At 45.9% G+C, this 19984-nt stretch overlaps 2 protein-coding genes across 2 annotated transcripts; one reads left to right on the plus strand and one right to left on the minus strand.

The window, feature by feature from the left end:
- Nucleotides 1-1769: 1769 nt before the first annotated feature.
- Nucleotides 1770-5003, minus strand: LOC147956933 (uncharacterized). The gene is made up of 5 exons (XM_087531510.1): nt 4655-5003; nt 3414-4561; nt 3100-3335; nt 2410-3057; nt 1770-2292 (listed from the first exon to the last, which is right to left on the minus strand). Exons 1-5 carry the CDS (start codon nt 5001-5003, stop codon nt 1770-1772), a joined length of 2904 nt encoding a protein of 967 aa, XP_087387636.1.
- Nucleotides 5004-5130: 127 nt separating this feature from the next.
- LOC147956934 (uncharacterized) lies at nt 5131-17314 on the plus strand. The gene is made up of 4 exons (XM_087531512.1): nt 5131-5213; nt 12216-12748; nt 12882-13139; nt 17121-17314. The coding sequence occupies exons 1-4, from the start codon at nt 5131-5133 to the stop codon at nt 17144-17146; spliced, it is 900 nt and encodes a 299-aa protein (XP_087387638.1). The 3' UTR covers nt 17147-17314.
- The last annotated feature ends 2670 nt before the right edge of the window (nt 17315-19984 follow it).

Consider the following 19984-nt stretch of genomic DNA (forward strand, 5'->3'; position numbering starts at 1 on the left):
CAAGGACGGGTCTTGACACGCATTGCACCTGTAACAGGCCAACACATTGTCGACAGAGGGCCGCCTACAACCATGGCGGTAGATCGAGGATGCTACTAGGTTACACCGGCGATCATGTGCTTCACAATAAAAGATGTAGCGCGTAGCCTCAACTCCTAAACAGTATTCTCTCTCTGTAAACAAATATTAGAGCGTTTAGATCTGATCTAAAGCTTTACAAGCTGGCTCAAGCTGACGTAGAATTCAGTTTCGTACGAATAGATATCAAGCTTTATACCACATGTAAGTAGTAGCTCCTGCCATTTTCTACGACATACCCAATTTCCCTGCGAAATTCAATGTGTTTGCATCTTGCAAACATTTCAAAACATTTCAGTTCTTCGTTCCCATTTTTTCTTCTTCTTGGCCACAGACTGAGTTAGTACAAACACGAGGCTTCTTCTTCTTCTTTTTGTGATAAAGCATGAGGCTTCATTGCAAAGAATTCTCCACAGAGTTTCTGATGAACTGCGCCTGATTCCAATGTATGTGTACAAAATTGTATTTTTGTGTGCGTAGATAATCAGAGTTGTACTGCAACAACAAGTCTTCCTTTCAGGTAGATAAACCTGACAAAGCAAAGAATTTTTCTACCGCACAACGGCAATATCGTACTGGTGATGATAGTGTTCCAACCATTCCTACATTGCCTGCCTGCAGGTTAATCTGACCTTGTGTCTGCTCCTTCGTTGAGTTGCAGCCTGACATGAAGTATCCTATTACTGCTACTACAGAGTACAGACTAGAGCAGATTTATTCACCTGTTCTGTTGTCCACAGCTAATCATCACCAGAATAACTCTTCCATGGAATCAATGATAGCTAGTATTCCAGTTAACACTCTTCTTCTAATCACGCAGGCAGGCACACACTGACTCATTACATGCTGGATCATCAGAGAGAGTGTGGCGATGTATGCGTCGGCGAGCGTGTTGCCTGTGTGATGAGGTGCCTCTGCTCCTTGCTCACTAAATCCAGCCACTTCCCCTGCCTCTGCCCTCTGTCCTCTGAGCTGACGGAGACGAGAAGATGCACACCGTGGGCAGCAGAGGCGAGAGGCCCATTGGACCCACCGCCAGCAGAGGGTTCAAAGCCTGACTAAAACTGAGGTGGTTAATTATGCCGACAGATGGGGCATAAATAAATATTGTTGCTTCATCTCTTATTTCCTGTAACTGTTTAGTGTTAAGCTTTTGAGTGTGCGTATGTGTGGGGAGTTCTGAATGTTTGCTGCTAAGAAGTGACGCGAAGCGGCAGATTGTCGGTGTCAACTTGCCAATGATCTCAGGTTTGCAAATGTTGGAATTCGGACAGGCTTTCAAGGCCATGGCCGAGGCAGAGGCACACGTACCCGTGAATTCGGTTGCTGCCGTCTGATACTGCAGATCCGTAGAGACCGTGAATGACTCGGTGTTTTAGGTAACCAAAACTTGTAACCACAAGCAAATCAACTCAGCACGGTGTGCTCTGTTTTCCTGCATAAATAAATACTGAAATCGCTTAACTGACACTGCTACTGAATCTGAAGCCACAAAAGAAATGGTTGGGCACATGAGATTCCGCGGATGATAAGTTGATAACATGGATTGCTCACGCCATGCTTTGGCTTACCTTTTTTTTTGAATTTTCACGGGGGGGGGGGGGGGGGGGGGGGGGGGGGGGATCCCCCACCTGAAGATATTGATCATTGTGGGCTAAAACTCCAACTTTACATGAGGGGCGACGAGAGCATCACGTAGGCAATGCCGAGAACGCACACACCCATCCCTCTACGTGCGATCGACGAGCTTCAGACAGCCGATCACGCCAGAGGACCGCGTCCTCCCTACAGCAGCAAAGCAGGCGAGCAAGGGACGGCGTCAAGCGTTGAAAAACAACCGCGTTCCGGTGTTTCCAAAGCTGCCAGCAGCACAGCATGGCGAACTCGACCTCCGACTCAACACTTGCCGCCACCGCAGCAGCAAGGACGCCGAGCTTGCAGACCGTAGCACCATCGACAACGACCCGGACATGCCTCCAGAACGCCCCCGCGAACGGGCAGGAGAAGAGCATGTGGTCAGCAGTTTCTAGAGCAGCAGAGCAGAGTGGACAGCCGGCATCTTCAGCATCAACAATGTGCTTTCGAAGCAGGACGTCCCTCGTGTGGACGCGTCGTCGCACCAGCAGCCAGCAGAAAAACTTCACCCACGAGGGCGCGCGCGCCTCCCAGATCATGGACGCGAAGCCCGCGGTCACCCCACCAAACCGTAGCAGCCTGTACGCGGAGCTGGACGTCAGGGCGCCTTTGGCGCGGCGGCGTGCAGAAGATGCCTCTCATCCCCCCCCCCCCCCCCCCCCCCCCCGCCCTTGCAGGCAGCGCGGCCAGGAGCACCGCACCACAGCGAGCTCGCGCTCACCCACCCTTGTCAGCCGAGGCACCAGGCAGTGGGCGAGCCCGCGTGCACGCACCTGCCCGACCGTTGCCTCTGCGTACAGGGCGTGGGAGAAGAGGGCCGGGTACGCCACCGCGACAGCCCTGCAAGGCAGCCAGCGATCCCACCAGAAGGAGCATGTGTTCCCGTCCCCGACGTCGACAACGGAGATGGCGCCGTAGAGAGGGAGCAGTTTCACGACCACAGCCCGGTGCTCACCAAGGGCCAGTTCGCCGCGAGCAAGGAGGGAGCGTCCACCAGCCCCGCCCCATATCCAGGCTGCCCACCTAGAGCCGGGGGTCGTGTGAACGCGATGTAGCATCTTGAGCAACAGGCACAAGTTTTGAGTAGCCAGGTCGCGAATTCCCAGCCCGCTTTCGCTCTTCGCCCGGCAAACGCGCTCCCAAACAACAAGGCATTGGGCGCCCGAGGCTCGTTCGGCGACGTTCCATAGGAAGGCGCGGCGCAACCTGTCCAACGCGCGCACCACGGCAGGCGGCAGCAGCAACGCAGCCATGGCATATGTAGGGAGCGCGTCCAGGACGGCGTTAATGAGCACCAGTCGCCCCGCGGGGGAGAGAAGGCGAGCCGCCCAGCCGGCGAGATATCTGTCCACCTTCGCAATCAGCGGAAGGAAATCCGCGAATCACAGTTTCTCCCATGAGAGAGGGAGGCCGAGGTACGTCTGCGGGAACGACCCCGTGGCGCAGCCCAGAGCGGCCACCACGCGGGCCAGAGCCTCCTCCTCCACATGCACCGGCACCAGGGTGCTTTTGGTGAAGTTGATGATCAGCCCCGTGGCGGCGGCGAACTGGTCAAGAATTTGCCGGAGACGGGCCGCGCCGTCCTCGTCCGCCCGCGCGATGATCAGCGTGTCATCGGCGTACTGCAGCACCACCGCAGGCGTGCCCGGAAGGAGAGGGTGGTGAAGCACATCATCCTAGCGGATCAGCCGTTGGAGAACGTCGGCGACGATGAGGAAGAGGTAGGGGGAGATGGGGTCCCCCTGCCTGAGGCCGCAGCGCACCTGGAACCACCGCCCTGGCACCCCGTTCAACAGGACCGCCGAGCTCGAGGAGTGGAAGAGGGCATCCATCCAGTCGCACCAGAGCGACGGGAACCCCCTGGCCTCCATCACAGCGCGCAAGCTCGCCCAGTTGATGGAGTCGAACGCCTTGGCGAAGTCAAGCTTGAGGACCATCGTAGGAGCCCGGCGACGATGGCAGCACTGCACCGTCTCCGTGGCATAGATGAAGTTTTCGGAGATGCTTCGCCCCCGCACAAAGCCGGACTGATCTTCGTCGATCAGGAGAGGAATTTGCCGCTGAAGACGCGTGGTAAGCCCACGGCACAAGATCTTGATATCGCTGTTTTGGAGCGAGACGGGGCGAAAGGAGGCAGGGGATGGCACACCGCTCCCTTTGGGCAGCAGAGCGATGTAGGCCCGATTGATCCCATCGAGGGCGGCGACGCCGTCGTGGAACTCGTCGAAGAGACGAAGAAGATCTGGCGCCACCACGCCCCAGGCCGCCTGGTAGAATGCTGGGCCCAGGCCGTCCGGGCCAGGGGCGCTGGTGCGGTCCAGGGCGTGCACCGCCGCCTTAACCTTGGCCTGCTCGAAAGGGGCCACAAGAGCAGGCCCGTCCACAGAGGGGGCACCGGCGTAGAGGGCCACCAGGTTGAAATGCCAGACGGGCTCCATGGACCGGCCCAGCAGCGCCATGTAGAAAGCTCGCAGGGCCGCGGCCTTCCCTGCATGGTCTAGCACCGGCACCCCTTCGACTTCCAGGGTCGCGATGCGGTTGCGTCGTCGATGGTGCGAAGCAGAGGCATGGAAGAACTTGGTGTTCTCGTCCCCCTCACACACCGCGCAACGTTTGCCACGCTGCCGCCAATGCGCACACTGCCGGCGAACGGACGCGGCGAGAGCCAGGCGGGCGTCGCGGCGGAGAGCGCTCTCATCTGTGGAAAGAGCACGGTTTTCTTCCAGGAAGTCAAACAGGTCAATAAGGAAACGACAATCGTTATCAAAAGTGGGAATGAACCGGTGCTGTTTTTTCCAAACCTTGGCAGCAAACCTGAATGCTTTCTTCCTAGCCGCGAGGATCCCACCTGCACCCGTAGCACGCACCGGAGCAGACCAGGATGGCAGAGTGGTAGGGAGGAAGGCGGGGTCCTGGAGCTAGCTCATTTCAAAGAAAAAACTGCGAGGGGTCCGGGTTTTGGTCCAGGCCGCGACCAGGAGGGGAACATGATCAAAAGTGACGCGAGGGAGGGATGTGAGAGAGGAGTAAGGGAACACGTCATTCCAAGCATTGTCAAAAAACGCATGATCAAGCCAGGCAAGGATGGGGGGATCCTGCCGATTTGTCCATGTGAAGGAGCGGTCCGAAAGGTGCAGCTCATGCAAAGCAAGGTCATTCACAAGGGAGTTGAAACGGGCGGCACAGCCAGCATCGAAATTCCCCCCTGTCTTCCCGTTGGGATGGCGAATGAGATTGAAATCTCCCACAATGAGCCAGGGCCCGAGGACCCTAGGAGGGATCGTGAGCATGTCCTCAACGAAACTATCGGTGAAAGAGTGATCAGAGGGGGCATAAACGTTACTAAGAGTGACGGTCACCTCCGAGGAGGAGCACGCGAGAGCGACGGAGACGGAGTATCTAGACTCGAAGGAGGAGATGAGAGTGAAGGACGAGGGATCCCACGCGGTGACTATGCCGCCACGGCTCCCGTCCGTGTTTTTGGCGGCAAACCGCGTGAGGTTATGGGGGAGGAACGACACGGCTTTACGAGCGTCTAGACAAGCAAGCTTAGATTCTTGGATGCAAACAAAGATGGGATTAGAGGAACAAAGCAGGTTCTTAACAACGTCACACCACTAGTAGAAAAAGGGTCAAACGTGAAGCACATTAGTGCCGGTTTGTATTTGAGCCGGCACTAATGTATACATTAGTGCCGGTTCCAACGGCTAGCCGGGCCGCTTTCATCAGTACCGGTTCGTGGCAAACCTTTAGCACCGGTTCGTGCCATGAACCGGTACTAATGAGAGTGGTGGCAGGATGTTGTCAGACTGGGGCCCCTCCAGCCCCTTTAGTACCGGTTCTTGGCACAAACCGGTACTAAAGGTCGTCCTACATAAACCCTTCGTCCACCCGAGCTCGCTCTGTTCTTCCCCTTTCCCCTCTCCTTTCTGTTCTTCCCCTCTTCCTCTCGAGCTCATCACACATTTTGCCCAAAATTTATCAAGATTTGAAGGCCCCCATCCATTCAAATGATCACAAAGGTTAGCAACTTTGTCCTTTCATCTCTCATTGCTAGATTAGCTCTTGCAATGCTTTATATAGTGATTAATTTGTGAGTTTAGTAATTTGGGAGGATATATATATATATATGCTAGTATTTGATTTATATGCAATTTGAGGTCAAAAATAACACTTAGTTTGCATATGTAGGTGTGGTTTACTTAGTGCCTTCTAAATCTCCGTCGTAACCACCGTCGATCGCCCGCACCGTCCCGTCGCCGGCACCACCTTGTGGTGAGCCTCTTGTTCATGAAATTTTATATAAAAATTGATGTTTGTGTGATTTGGATATATAATTACTCGTATAATTATCTTACCCGTACGTTGTTTGTTATACATATAGTGCCATGGTTTTGATATCCGTCCCCGTCGGCCTCGTCCTTGTTATGATTCGGATGTGGTATATATATTCTCTTTCAAAACTAGTTGCATTTCGTGTTTATGACAAATTATGCCCATCAAGTTGACATAGATATTTGTATGTAGGAGGTAGTTGAACCGGAAATTCCAACCGACCCTATTGTCGAGAGGTTCAATTTAGTTGAAAGAGAAAACGAGGATTTGAAGGAAAAATTGAAAAGAATTGAGGGGGAGAAGATGGAATTGGAGTTGCATGTTGCCGATGTCGTCGATGATCACAAGATCAAGATGGAGAAAATGCGCTTGAAGATTAGAAAGATTAGAAAATATGCCATCGATAGTGAGGCTTGGTATCATTATGCTGTTGGATCCATTGTTACCTTAGTTGCGATCTTGATCGTATTTGTTGTTGCATTTAAATGCTTTAGCTAGAGAGTTATTTGTTTGTTGCATTTAAGTGTTGTATGAACTTTATGTATGAACTTGTATTAATTTGGTCTATTCGGTGTTGTGTAATGAAGATGAGTCGGCAATGGATGTACGATGACCGATGCTCTCCCCAGTTCGTTGAGGGCGTGCATACTTTTCTGCTTGCGGCTGAGGCAAACAAGCAGGAAGATGGTTTTATGCCTTGTCCATGTGCTCGCTGTAAGAATGGTCACAATTACTCTACGTCAAGAACCATTCACGTCCACCTGTTTAAGTCCGGTTTCATGCCCCACTATAATGTTTGGACGAAGAACGGAGAAAGAGGGGTTATGATGGAAGACAATGAAGAAGAAGAGGACGACGACAGCTATCCTGGCCATGTGTTCCCTGAATACGATGATACAACAATGGGGGAAGAAGCTGAGCCGGTAATGCGGGAAGAAGCTGAGCCGGCAATGCGGGAAGAAGCTGAAGAAGAGGCATCAGATGAGCCCGTTGATGATCTAGGTCGGGCCATTGCCGATGCAAAGAGAAACTGCGCAAGTGATTTGGAGAAGAAGAAGTTGCAGCGCATGTTAGAGGATCACAAAAAATTGTTGTACCCGAATTGCGTAGGTGACAAAAAAAAGCTGGGCACCACACTGGAATTGCTGCAATGGAAGGCAGAGAATGGTATATCTGACAAGGGATTTGGAAAGTTGCTGGTAATGATAAAGGATATGCTTCCAAAGGACAACGAATTGCCCGAGAGTACGTACGAAGCAAAGAAGGTTGTCTGCCCTCTAGGGTTAGAGGTGCAGAAGATACATGCATGCCCTAATGATTGCATCCTCTACCGCGGTGAGTACGAGGATTTGAACACTTGCCCGGTATGTGGTGCATTGCGCTATAAGATCAGCCGCGATGACCCTGGTGATGTCGAGGGCGAGCGCCCCAGGAAGAAGATTCCTGCCAAGGTGATGTGGTATGCTCCTATAATACCACGGTTGAAACGTTTGTTCCAAAACAAAGAGCATGCCAAGGCGATGCGATGGCACAGAGAAGACTGTAAGAAAGACGGAAAGTTGAGAGTACCCGCTGACGGGTCGCAGTGGAGAAAAATCGAAAGAAAGTACGGGAAGGAGTTTGCAGATGACGCAAGGAGCGTATGGTTTGGTCTAAGCGCAGATGGCATTAATCCTTTTGGGGAGCAGAGCAGCAACCATAGCACCTGGCCTGTGACTCTATGTTTGTATAACCTTCCTCCTTGGTTGTGCATGAAGCGGAAGTTCATTATGATGCCAGTGCTCATCCAAGGCCCTAAGCAACCCGGCAACGGCATTGATGTGTACCTAAGGCCATTAGTTGAAGAACTCTTACAATTGTGGAATGGAACAGGTGTACGTGCATGGGATGAGCACATGGGGGAAGAATTTGACCTAAAGGCGTTGCTGTTTGTGACCATCAATGATTGGCCTGCTCTCAGTAACCTTTCAGGACAGACAAACAAGGGATACCGCGCATGCACGCACTGTTTGGACGATACCGACAGTATATATTTGGCTAATTGTAAGAAGAATGTGTACCTGGGACATCGTCGATTTCTTCCGAGTAGGCATCCCATAAGAAAGAAAGGCAAGCATTTCAAAGGTGAGGCGGATCACCGGACGGAGCCTCGCCACCGTACTAGTGCTGATGTACACGATATGGTCAAGGATTTGAAGGTGGTCTTTGGAGAGTCCTGGTGGACAACCTGTTCCGAATGACGCTGACAGACGCGCACCCATGTGGAAGAAGAAATCTATATTTTGGGACCTGCCCTATTGGAAAGACCTAGAGGTCCGCTCCGCAATCGACGTGATGCACGTGACGAAGAATCTTTGTGTGACCCTGCTTGGCTTCTTGGGCGTGTATGGGAAGACAAAAGATACACCTGAGGCACGAGAGGACCAGCAACGTATGCACGGAAAAGACGGCATACATCAGGGTCATGCAAGCTATGCTCTTACCAAAAAAGAGAAGGAAATCTTCTTTGAATCCCTGCTCGGTATTAAGGTACCGTCTGGCTTCTCGTTGAATATAAAGGGAATAATAAACATGGCAGAGAAAAAATTCCAGAACCTAAAGTCTCATGACTGCCACGTGATTATGACTCAACTGCTTCCCGTTGCATTGAGGGGGCTTCTACCGGAAAAGGTTCGATTAGCCATTGTGAAGCTATGTGCATTTCTCAATGCAATCTCTCAGAAGGTAATCGATCCAGAAATCATACCAAGGTTAGAGAATGATTTGGTGCAATGTCTTGTCAGTTTCGAGTTGGTGTTCCCACCATCCTTCTTCAACATCATGACGCATGTCCTAGTTCACCTATGCGAAGAGATTAACGTTTTGGGTCCTGTATTTCTACACAATATGTTCCCCTTTGAGAGGTTCATGGGAGTCTTAAAGAAATATATTCATAACCGTGCTAGGCTAGAAGGAAGCATCTCCAAGGGCCGTCAAAATGAGGAGGTCATTGAGTTTTGTATTGACTTTATTCCTGACCTTAAGCCGATTGGTGTTCCTGAATCGCGACATAAGGGCAGACTGGATGGAAAAGGCACGCTAGGAGGGGAACAAATAATATGTATGGATGGACATTCTCTCACTGAAGCGCACTACACAGTTCTACAGAATTCCGCCTTGGTGGCTCCGTATATGGATGAACACAAGAATTTGCTACGCTCCAAACACCCGGAGCGGTCTGATGACTGGATTACACGTGAACAAACCAGGAGTTTCGCCAGCTGGTTGCAGACACGTACCATGCATGACACCTCTATTGAAGATGACCTGTACTTGCTGTCCCAGTTACCATCTTCGAATATAATGACTTTCAAATGGTACGAGATAAATGGTAATACATTTTACACGATTGCCCAAGATAAGAAGAGCACCAACCAAAACAGTGGTGTCCGCTTTGATGCAGAAACCAAGACGGGAAAGGAAACATATTATGGTTATATACATGACATATGGGAACTTGACTATCGATGTGGTTTGAAGGTCCCTTTGTTTCGGTGCAAATGGGTCAATATGACACGAGGCGGGGTAACGGAAGACCCGCAGTACGGAATGACAACAGTGGATCTCAACAATCTTGCGTATGCAGACGAACCATTCGTCCTAGCCAATGATGTGGCACAGGTTTTCTATGTGAAGGACATGTCTACCAAGCCAAGAAAAAGAAAAGATAAGGAAGCGAATGCATCGTACGATGAGCCAAAGCGGCAGATAGTTCTTTCTGGGAAGAGAAACATCGTGGGAGTGGATGACAAGACAGACAAGTCAGAAGATTATGAAAAGTTTGATGAAATTGCTCCATTCACAGTGAATATTGACCCGAGCATCCCGTTAAATGATGAAGATTTTCCATGGTTACAGCGCAAAGGGACACACGCGAAGAAAAAGTTTCACACCCAAAGATCTGGGATGTGATCGGCTTCACTATCATCACTTTCTTCTGTGTTTCACACCTAGAAGGGAATCTCTGTAATAGTTAGGGTAGTTAATTATGTGTTTTGGCATTTGAAACGCGAAGAAATTTTATGTGCAAACAAATTCTTTTATGCCTTTACTGATTTTTAAAGTTAAGTTATTTACAAACTAGTGATTCACACTAATTTCAAATAATTCAAAATTTAAACTACTCAAATTTGAAAACTACGGGCACTAACAGAAAGTTTGTAATTTTTTGTACCTAAAGCAAAAATATTCACAAAGAAACTCTAAATACACAAAAAAAACAACTCAAAAATAAATAAAGCAAAAAAAGCCCGCCTACTAGGCCAAAGCGGCCGGCATACGACTAGAAACCCAACCTGTTGTTGGGCCAGGATGCAGGCCCGCAAAGGCCCAGTAGGCCTACAGGGCAGCACAGAACATGTAGGCCCAGTAGGCCTGCTTTGGAGAGGAGCTCGAGAGAGCTACCACACGGGGGTTTATAAACCAGTGCGGTCGCCCTTCGGCTAGCGAGGTGGGACTAAACTTGCCGCACCGCACCTGCGCCAGCGCACCCCTTTAGTACCGGGTCGTGCCACCAACCGGTACTAAAGGGGGGGCCTTTAGTACCGGTTGGAGCCACCACCCAGTATTAAAGGGGGTCGCTTCCCGCCGCTTGGCCTGGCTAAAACAGGCCTTTAGTACCGGTTAGTGGCTCCAACCGGTACTAAAGGCCCCTCCTATATAAACAACACTTACGAAAATTTCAGTTTCTCATCTGCTTCTTCTCCTCTGCACCGTCGCCCGCCGCGCCCCCCGTACGTCTCCATCCCTCGTCGCCGCCCCGTCCCCGTCATCGCCGCCCCGTCGTCCCCGTCGTCACCGCCGCCCCGTCCCGGGCCGTCCCGCGTCGTCCCCGTCCCCGTCGTCGCCGCCCCGGCCCGTACGTCCCCGTCCCCGTCAACGCCGCCCCGTCCCTGTCCCCGTCGTCGCCGCGCCAGTCGCCGTCCCCGTCGCCGCCCCCCGTCGCCTCTCGCCTCGCCGGTGAGCGTGCACACACACACACTTGTTAGAAATTTTTCTGTTTTTTAGAAATTTTTCTATTTTTTAGAAATAGTTAGAAATGTTAGAATTGTTAGAAATGTTAGAATAGTTAGCAATGTTAGAATTGTTAGAAATTTTTCTGTTGTTTAGTTATAGAAATAGTTATAAAAAAGTTAGAATTGTTAGAAATTTTTCTGTTTTTTAGAAACTGTTAGAAATTTTTCTGATTTTTAGAAATAGTTAGAAATGTTAGAATTGTTAGAATTGTTAGAATAGTTAGAAATGTTAGAATTGTTAGAAATGTTATAGAAATGTTAGTTATATAGAAATTTTAGTTATCAAAATCCAATCATTAAAAAAATGTTACTTTTTGCGGGCATATAGCTAGTATTTGTTCTCGACGATGCCCGGCCCGCATCCTCGCAGTCGACCCGTCCGCGACGACGTCCGACTGACCCATGTCCGGGACTGGGCTCCGCCGGGTTGGCACTGGGAGGTGCTGCCTGGAGGGGCGCGCCGCTTCATGAGGAACCCGGCCCCGGGTCCCGTCGTCGACCCTGATCTCATTTGGTGGCGTTCGCGTGGGCCAGTTTCGGTGCGGAGGGAGCCGGCCCCGCCGGAGGTGGTACGTCGCCGTGTCAGGGAGGAGGACGAGCACGTCCATCGCTACATGGTTGCGTTAGAGGGCGGCAGGTTCTCCAATACCTGGCAGTTTCTTCAGAGATCTCACTTCAGCTATGATCCTGTGAGGGTTCCTTCTCTTTGGGTGTCCACCGCCCGCGCCGCAGGAACCGCGAGTGTCCTAGATTCTTCTGTAGTATTCGATCTTTATTAGCTACCTAGCCAGTGATGTACTCGATATATAATATTCAAGACGATGTATTCGAGATTATATATTATTCGAGATGATGTATTCGAGATTATATCTATTATTCGAGACGATGTATTCGAGATTATATCTATTATTCGAGACGATGTATTCGAGATTATATCTATTATTCGAGACGATGTATTCGAGATTATATCTATTATTCGAGACGATGTATTCGAGATTATATTTATTATTCGAGACGATGTATTCGAGATTATATCTATTATTCGAGACGATGTATTCGAGATTATATCTATTATTCGAGACGATGTATTCGAGATTATATCTATTACCCCAGGCCTTCGGCTCCTACACAACAAACTACTGATAAGAGACCTAGGGACAGAAGTGAAAAGGATGAGCTGATATGCAGTAAATCTCCAAGGAATGATAGTGATGTTGTTGGTATCGGAGGTAATGCGATAGCTGAGAATCTTGATGAGGTTATATCCAGTCAATACGAGTTAGATAAGAGCTTGCTAGCTGAAAGGGAAGTGAGACAAAAACTGCTAGACAAGAAGCATCTGATTGACAAGGTGGGATCTGGTGTAGAGCAGATTAATGCAGACTTTGCTAAGGACGCTGACATGATGGAGAACTTTACAGAAAGGGATGGTAGCCAGCAAGATGATGAGTATGATTGCACTCAGGATCCTGAAGATTTTGCTAGAAGGCTCGGGATTAGCACTCAGAGAATTAAAGAGATGGAGGCTGAAGCGGAAGAGGAGTTGTTGGCTGAGGAAAATTGCAACCTAAGGCATGACAAGGAGAACCTAACACCTACCGTGGTTAAAACAGCATGTGCTATTTCACCTCCTGGAAGAGCTATCTGTGCTTGTTTTTTTTGAGACCTTTGGAACCATGTTGACACTACCTTTTTGGTTAATAAGAGGGCCGTATGCATCTCTCTGATGCAGAGGCCGGGGAATCACCCCTTTTCCAAAAAAAAAACCTCCTGGAAGAGCTGTTGCGATGAAACAGACCTCCTTCTCTAACAAGGTACAAGGGGTGGTGTTGAATCCTTTGCAAGATCTTGCGGCAGCTGATATTACCAAGCAACAGAAGTTGAGGGAAGCTGAAGCTAGGGTCCAAAAGGCTAAAGGAAAGGCAGCTCTAGATGAGGCGGCGACGAGAAGAAGTGACAGGAACAAACACAAAGAGGAGGTGCAGACTATGGATAAAGCTACTGACATGGCAAGGAGGAAGAATCTGGAGACCCCAGGTATGGCTCCTACAGATTTAAATACTGCTCCCAATATACCTACTGTTTTAAATACAGTACCTAGTTTTATTTCGCACATTACGCAATGCATTGGTGTTAGCTTAGGCAAAACTCCTGAGGAAATAGATAGCACTATTTCGATGATCAAGAGCTTAGAAAAAACTAGGAGTGATTTATTTCTAGCAAATATGAGAAAGAAGAATAATGTGGACGATAGTGATGAAGAGTCAAAACTGGGAAGTTTTGACCCTGATACCATTAGGAACCTTGTATCTGACTCAGAATGTGAATCTGAGGACGATGAAGAACTTAGAGATGAATTAATTCTTTTATCATCGTTATATAAATCCAAACTAAAGCAGACTTGCGCTGGAGGGGTCAGCGTCAAGCCAAAGGCCAAGTGTGGTGCAACAAAAAAGTAATCTGTTTTTATGGCTGGTGTTTTCTGGAATGCTAGGGGTTTAGGTGAACCTGAAAAAAGAAGGTTTCTTAAAGAAATCATTTCTGAGCATGCTTTAGAGTTCATTTGTATTCAGGAGACTAAGAAAACTGATTTTTCAGATCCTTGGTTAGCTAGTATCGGTGGCAGATTTACTTTCGTTTGACTTTGGCAACCCTCTGTAGGAGCCTCGGGTGGGCTCCTCATGGGTGTCAGGGAGGACCTGTTTGAGGTCGACACGTGCACTGCTAGTAGGTTTTTTACCAGTATGATCGTTATGGATAAGAGATCGGGTTTCAAGTGGACTTTGATCAATGTGTACGGGGCTGCTCATACCAAAGACAAGAAGGACTTCCTGATCGATTTTGTCCATATGTTAGGTCATAATAAATTGCCCCTTGTTATTGGTGGTGATTTCAATATCATTAGGAGGATCAATGAGAGAAGTAAAGCTAAAAAACTCCCTATTTGGTCTTTTTACTTTAATTCCATCATTGAACACTGGGGGTTAAAAGAGTTAGAGCTCTCAGGGAGGAGCTTTACTTGGTCTAATAACCAGGACGACCCCTTGTATGTAAAACTAGATAGGATTCTTGTTAGCCCATCTTGGGAACATCATTTTCCTTTAGTTACGGTCAGGACACTCGTTAGAGGTGTCCCTGATCATGCTGCTCTTTTGGTACATACTGGAGTTGTAAATGCTGTAGCTATCGGGACTTTTAAATTTGAGCTTTGCTGGCTTGACAGAGATGAGGTGCCGGTCGTTGTTTCTAGAATTTGGAACTCTATCGCTCCTAAAAAAACAGCATGGAGTGGTGGCAGGCTGTTATGAGAAAATTAAGAAGCGGGCTCAAGGGTTGGAACCTTAATGTTGAGGGTAGTTACAGGAGAAAGAAGAGGTTTATTATTAACGCTTTAGATATACTTGATAAGAAGTGTGAGCTTGCTGGTGTATCAGCAGCTGACTATGTGCAAAGAAATAGTTTGCAGAATGATTTGAATAAAATTCTTAGAGAGGAAGAGATAAAATGGTATCAACGCTCGAAGGAGAGGGATATCAAAGAAGGGGATAGCAACACTAAGTATTTTATGATTAAGGCTAGTGGGCGGAAGCGCAAGAGTAAAATCTTTCGACTTATCCAGGATGAAGGGATTATCCAGGGGGATGACAACTTGCTCAAATATGCAACTAATTTCTATAAGGACTTATTTGGTCATGTAGATTTACCCCCTATATCTCTGTGTATCCCTCTTGATGATGTTTTGTCAGAAGAGGATAAGGTTGAGCTCAGTTGCAAATTTACTATGGATGAAGTTAAAAATGCGTTATTTTCTATGAAGCGCAACAGAGCGGCTGGCCCGGACGGCTTTCCTGCCGAGTTCTTTCAATTTTTCTGGAACCTCATTTGTAACGATCTCCTTAGGCTTTTTCATGACTTTTATGAGGGCAAGATTAACATTTCAAGGCTTAACTATGGTGTAGTCACTTTGCTTGCTAAGGGGCAGGGGGCTGATAGGATTCAAATGTACCGTCCCATTTGCATGTTGAATGTACCTTTTAAATTTTTTACAAAAGTTCTTAACAATAGAGCCATGAAAATTGCTGATAAAACAATTTCTAAAGCGCAATCTGCATTTATAAAGGGTCGCTACATCCTGGACAATGTGCTTATGCTTCATGAAGCTATCCACTCTTTACATAGAAATAAATGTTCTGCTGTGCTTTTTAAGGTTGTTTTCGAAAAAGCTTATGATAAAATTAACTGGAGTTTCATGCTTGATGTCCTAAAAATGAAAGGCTTCCCTGAACGTTTTGTCCAGTGGGCAAAAGATGTCGTTAGTAATGAAAAGGTTGCCATCACTATTAATGATGTTATTGGCCTGTATTTTGTTGCCAGGAAGGGTTTGAGGCAAGGGGATCCGTTTTCCCCCTTGCTTTTCAATTTGGCGGCTGATGTTCTTGCTACCCTGGTGCAAAGGGCGCAAGAACAAGGTTTTATCAAGGGAGTGTTGCCTAGGTTGTATTCAGGAGGTCTAAATATTTTGCAATATGCGGACGATACTATTTTCTGTTTTGAAGATGACCTTGAGGGGGCTAGGAATCTCAAGATAATTCTATGTATTTTTGAGCATTTGACGGGTCTGAAGATTAATTTTTTTAAAAGTGAAATTTTCTGTTTCGGTGAAGCTTTGGAGAAACAAGCTGACTACGCCGGCATTTTTACTTGTGTTATTGGGGGCTTCCCTTTTAAGTATTTAGGTCTTCCCCTGCATTATAAAAAGCTTTGTAATGCTGACTGGAAGCCAGCGGAAGAAAAAGTAGAGAAAGGAGCTGCAGCGTGGCAGGGGGCTCTTTTATCTTTGGGTGGTAGGCTTATCTGTACTGAAACTTGCTTGAGTAGCGTCATTAGTCATTTACTTAACTTTTTCCGTCTACCAAAGGGAGTAGGCAAAAGAATCGACTTCTTTCGTGCTCGGGTGCTTTGGCAAGAGAAAGAGGGGGTTAGGAAGTTTCATTTAGTTAACTGGCTTGATGTCTGTCAACCTAGAGACCAAGGGGGGTTGGGTGTTACTAATCTGGATATCAAGAATATTAGTCTTTTGTGTAAATGGCTCTGGAGACTTGAGAATGAAGATGGGGATTGGCAGGAGATGATTAGAGCAAAGTATTTGAAGAGGAAAACTTGTCTCAATGTGAGCCATCTTCTGCCAACTCTCATTTCTGGAATGGTATCATGAGTGTTAAAGATATATTTTACAAGTGTTGTCAGAAAATTGTTGGAGATGGGTGTAAAACTAGATTTTGGGAAGATGCTTGGATCCACAACAAGCCTCTCTGTCAACTTTTTCCTCGCTTGTACAAACTTACTTTCCATCAAAACATTACAGTTGCTAAAGCATTTGAACAAGATTTTAACTTCATTAGATTTAGGAGATGTTTATATGGGGAGACATTGGATATGTGGAATAAACTTCTAGATATGTGCAGTCAGGTTGTTCTGAGTGAGGAACCTGACAAAGTCAAATGGCTTTTGACCAGCTCTGGCCAGTTCTCTCTTAAATCTCTTTATCAATATATTATTGCTACAAGAATAGTGTTCCCTTTTAAGTTTCTGTGGAAACTGAAGGTACCTTTGAAAATTAAGGCTTTTATTTGGTTAGTTATCAAAGGGAGGATCCTGACCAAGGACAATTTGTGTAAAAAAGGCTGGAAAGGCACCAACAAATGTGAATTTTGTGATGCCAATGAATGTATTGACCATCTTTTTTTCACTTGCTCTTTTGCTCGGTTTCTTTGGAATGTAGTTGGGAGTGCTTTGGGAAATCCCCAAACACCCCTGTCATTCTTTGACTTTTGCCAGAATTAGCTTCCTAAGTATACTGGGAAAGATAGAGTGGTTATAGCTATTGGTACGGCTGCTTTATTATGGTCGATCTGGAAAACAAGAAATATATCTTGCTTTCAAAGTTCTTTACCTAAAGATCCTACTGATATTATCTTCTCCTTATGTTCTGTGTTGGATTCGTGGGGTGTGCTACAGAAAAGAGGAGTGCAAAAAACTCTTAAGGAAGTGACCAAGAGGTTGGCCCAGATAGCGAGGGACGTCTTCAAGCGTGCTTACGGCTGGGGGCCTGCTGTACGGAGGCTCTGTTGATCAAGTGGTGATAGATGTAGCTTTTGCAATGATCTCTCTCGTTCTTTTGCTATAGCACCCTGTAGGTGAAGAGTTTGGTATCTCAGGTTGTAGTGAGTTATTTCACCTGATGCAAAAATGTAGCTTTTTTGTTGATGAGCTTCAAGATGTTGATGAGCTTCAAGTTGTTGTAGCATCCTGTAGGTGCAGATGAAGTGCCTCAAGATGTAGGAGTAGTTTTTTTTCATGATGCATATGTTAGGCATCGAAAGAAGTTAAGTCTGTATGAAACTTGATTCGTATGCTGTGACTCCATTTTCGTAATGAAAATGGGGGCCGTGTGGCCCCTCTGATCGAAAAAAAGCATCCCAATTCATAAGCGCGTCAGGCTGTTTATGGGGCGTGCCTAAAGAGAGCACATCCACCCTAACTTGTGCGGTCTGCACATCCAGCAACCCCAACTGGATATTGAAATTGAATTCATGTAGCGTATGACATGTACGCCTGGTAAATATATATTTTTTGTAAATTGTTATTTTAAATAACCTCAAGAAGTTTTTTTGTATGACCCAAGTGTACGCCTGGTAAACAATCCATTTTATGTCAGTATGCCTGTTAAATAATTCCTTTTATGTCGTACATCTGGTAAATAATTCTTTTTCTTCCACTTCTCGTAAACTGGCACTATTTTAAATAACCTCAGATATTGTTTTGTATTTACTAGGTAAATGATCATGCGTTGCAACAAGGAATACATATTCTACTAGTTCAATGTTGAATATATGTGGTTAGGATCCTTATGCGCATCACACAACATTGTCGCCTTTTTTACCTTTAAATCGCTCTTCTTCTTCCCAGTCCATGCTCACTACCGCTGTCAATGGCACGTCCCTCTCATGATAGAGGCAAAGGTTGATGTCCTCATCATCTCATAATCCCCAACACTCATGCAAATCCAAGGTATGTTGCAGCCATTGCAACAACAACAGACAAGCACCAAACCAACTTATTGATTATAGTGCACCAAAATATGCATCAGATTGACATTCTTTTAAAATTTTGACATCAGAACTAAAAAATATATTAAATTAAACAAATGGAGATATGTCATATGTGGTGTGCTTGCAGATATTGCTTTGATATGCCTAATTTTGCAAACATAATGTAAGATATATTGTGCACGCATACATCGTATCTAGCAGGATTAAAGTTGGATGGATGGATAAATGAAAGCAAGGAGGATATTACTATTTGTAATATGTATGGCGTTACCAAATATTAGATCTTTAGAGAGTGAGCGTGATTAATTCCTTTCCATAAAGGCATTACCAAATATACCAAAATTGATTTGATTTGACAGATAAAAATTGGTTTATTTACAACGGTAGGCTAAAAACGGTTTAGGGATAGCGAACGGCTGAAAACAATCAGTGGAAGGTTGGACAAAGGGACGGTGAGGAAAACCTAAAAGATGGAACCTTAGATTCTTTTTGAGTAACAGGGACTAGCCAATAAAAAGAACTAGATGAGGTACATCCAAACCATCTCAACCGTCTATCAACAAGATCGAACTGCTTATTTGGTTGCGTTGTTTTAGCAAAACCAGTTTACCATCAACTCATATAACCGTGTAACAAACTTAAACCATGTTTGGCTCCCATAGCAAAAACATGGGGGGCCTCCTATTTAGCGTGTGGTGCGATGCGCGCCAGGACCGCCCACTCTCCACGTGCGTGCTCTTGGGTCCGCCTATGTGCTTGGCAGGTCGCCCCTTTTTCATTTTTCCCTTTCTTTTTTTTCATTTTTGTGTATTTTTTGTTTCTCCTTTCTTTTTTTATTTTCACTTCTTTAGTAAAATTTTGGAAATCAAATTTTTTTATATTTTTAAAAATGTTCTATTTTTTGTAAAATGTTCACAAATTTTAGAATGTCTTAAAAAAATCAAATTTTAAAAAAATTTCATATGTTTAAAATAAACTGCCAGATTTCAAAAAACATTCAATTTTTTAAAGTGTTCTCAAATTTGCTAAATGTTCATGAATTCCAATAAATTTTCATGAATTTTCAAAAAATGTATCTAATTAAACAAATGTTTGCGAATTTCGAATATTGTACCCAAAGAATTGAAAAAATATTCGTCGATTCAAAAACTGTCCACGAAATCTAAAAATGTTCAAGAATTTCAAAGAAGGTCACGAGTTCAAAAAATATTCAATTTTATTTATTTTGTGAATTTCAAAATATGTTCATGAATTTGAAATTTGTTTGTGATTTTAAAAAATATTCACAAATTCAAAAAAAATTGTGAGTTTTCAAAAAAAAATCGTTGGACAATGAGATTTTAAAGTTTGTTGTTGTGGCTATCAGTCCATCTCCAAGACATAGGGTGTAGACTAGAAGTACAATAATGTTCGAGCAATGTGTATGATCTTGCACTAAGATATATCCAATGGTTTTCTGGATTAGTTACCAAGTGGCCATCTCATGATTATATGGGCGTGTAGGGAAATCATTCTGATGTGCTTTGTGTATTGAATAACATTTACGTTCATTTCCTACACAACAAAGATTCAGAACATGGTGAAATCGAAGGCAACATAGATTCTTTGAAGAAATTTGATACAATGCTATCTTTGTGGTTGCAAAAACGACAAATCAAAGACGAGTAAGGCTTTCTCCATTCTTGCGTAGAACCCTTTGCCACCTCTTTTGCAATCAGTTTTATAAGATATTTTAGCTATAAACCATCTATTTTATACCCTCTTACAATA

This window comes from Triticum urartu, chromosome 7A (genome assembly GCF_056163025.1).
Source record: "Triticum urartu cultivar PI428250 chromosome 7A, HENAU_Tu73, whole genome shotgun sequence".
Taxonomy (NCBI): Eukaryota; Viridiplantae; Streptophyta; class Magnoliopsida; order Poales; family Poaceae; genus Triticum; species Triticum urartu.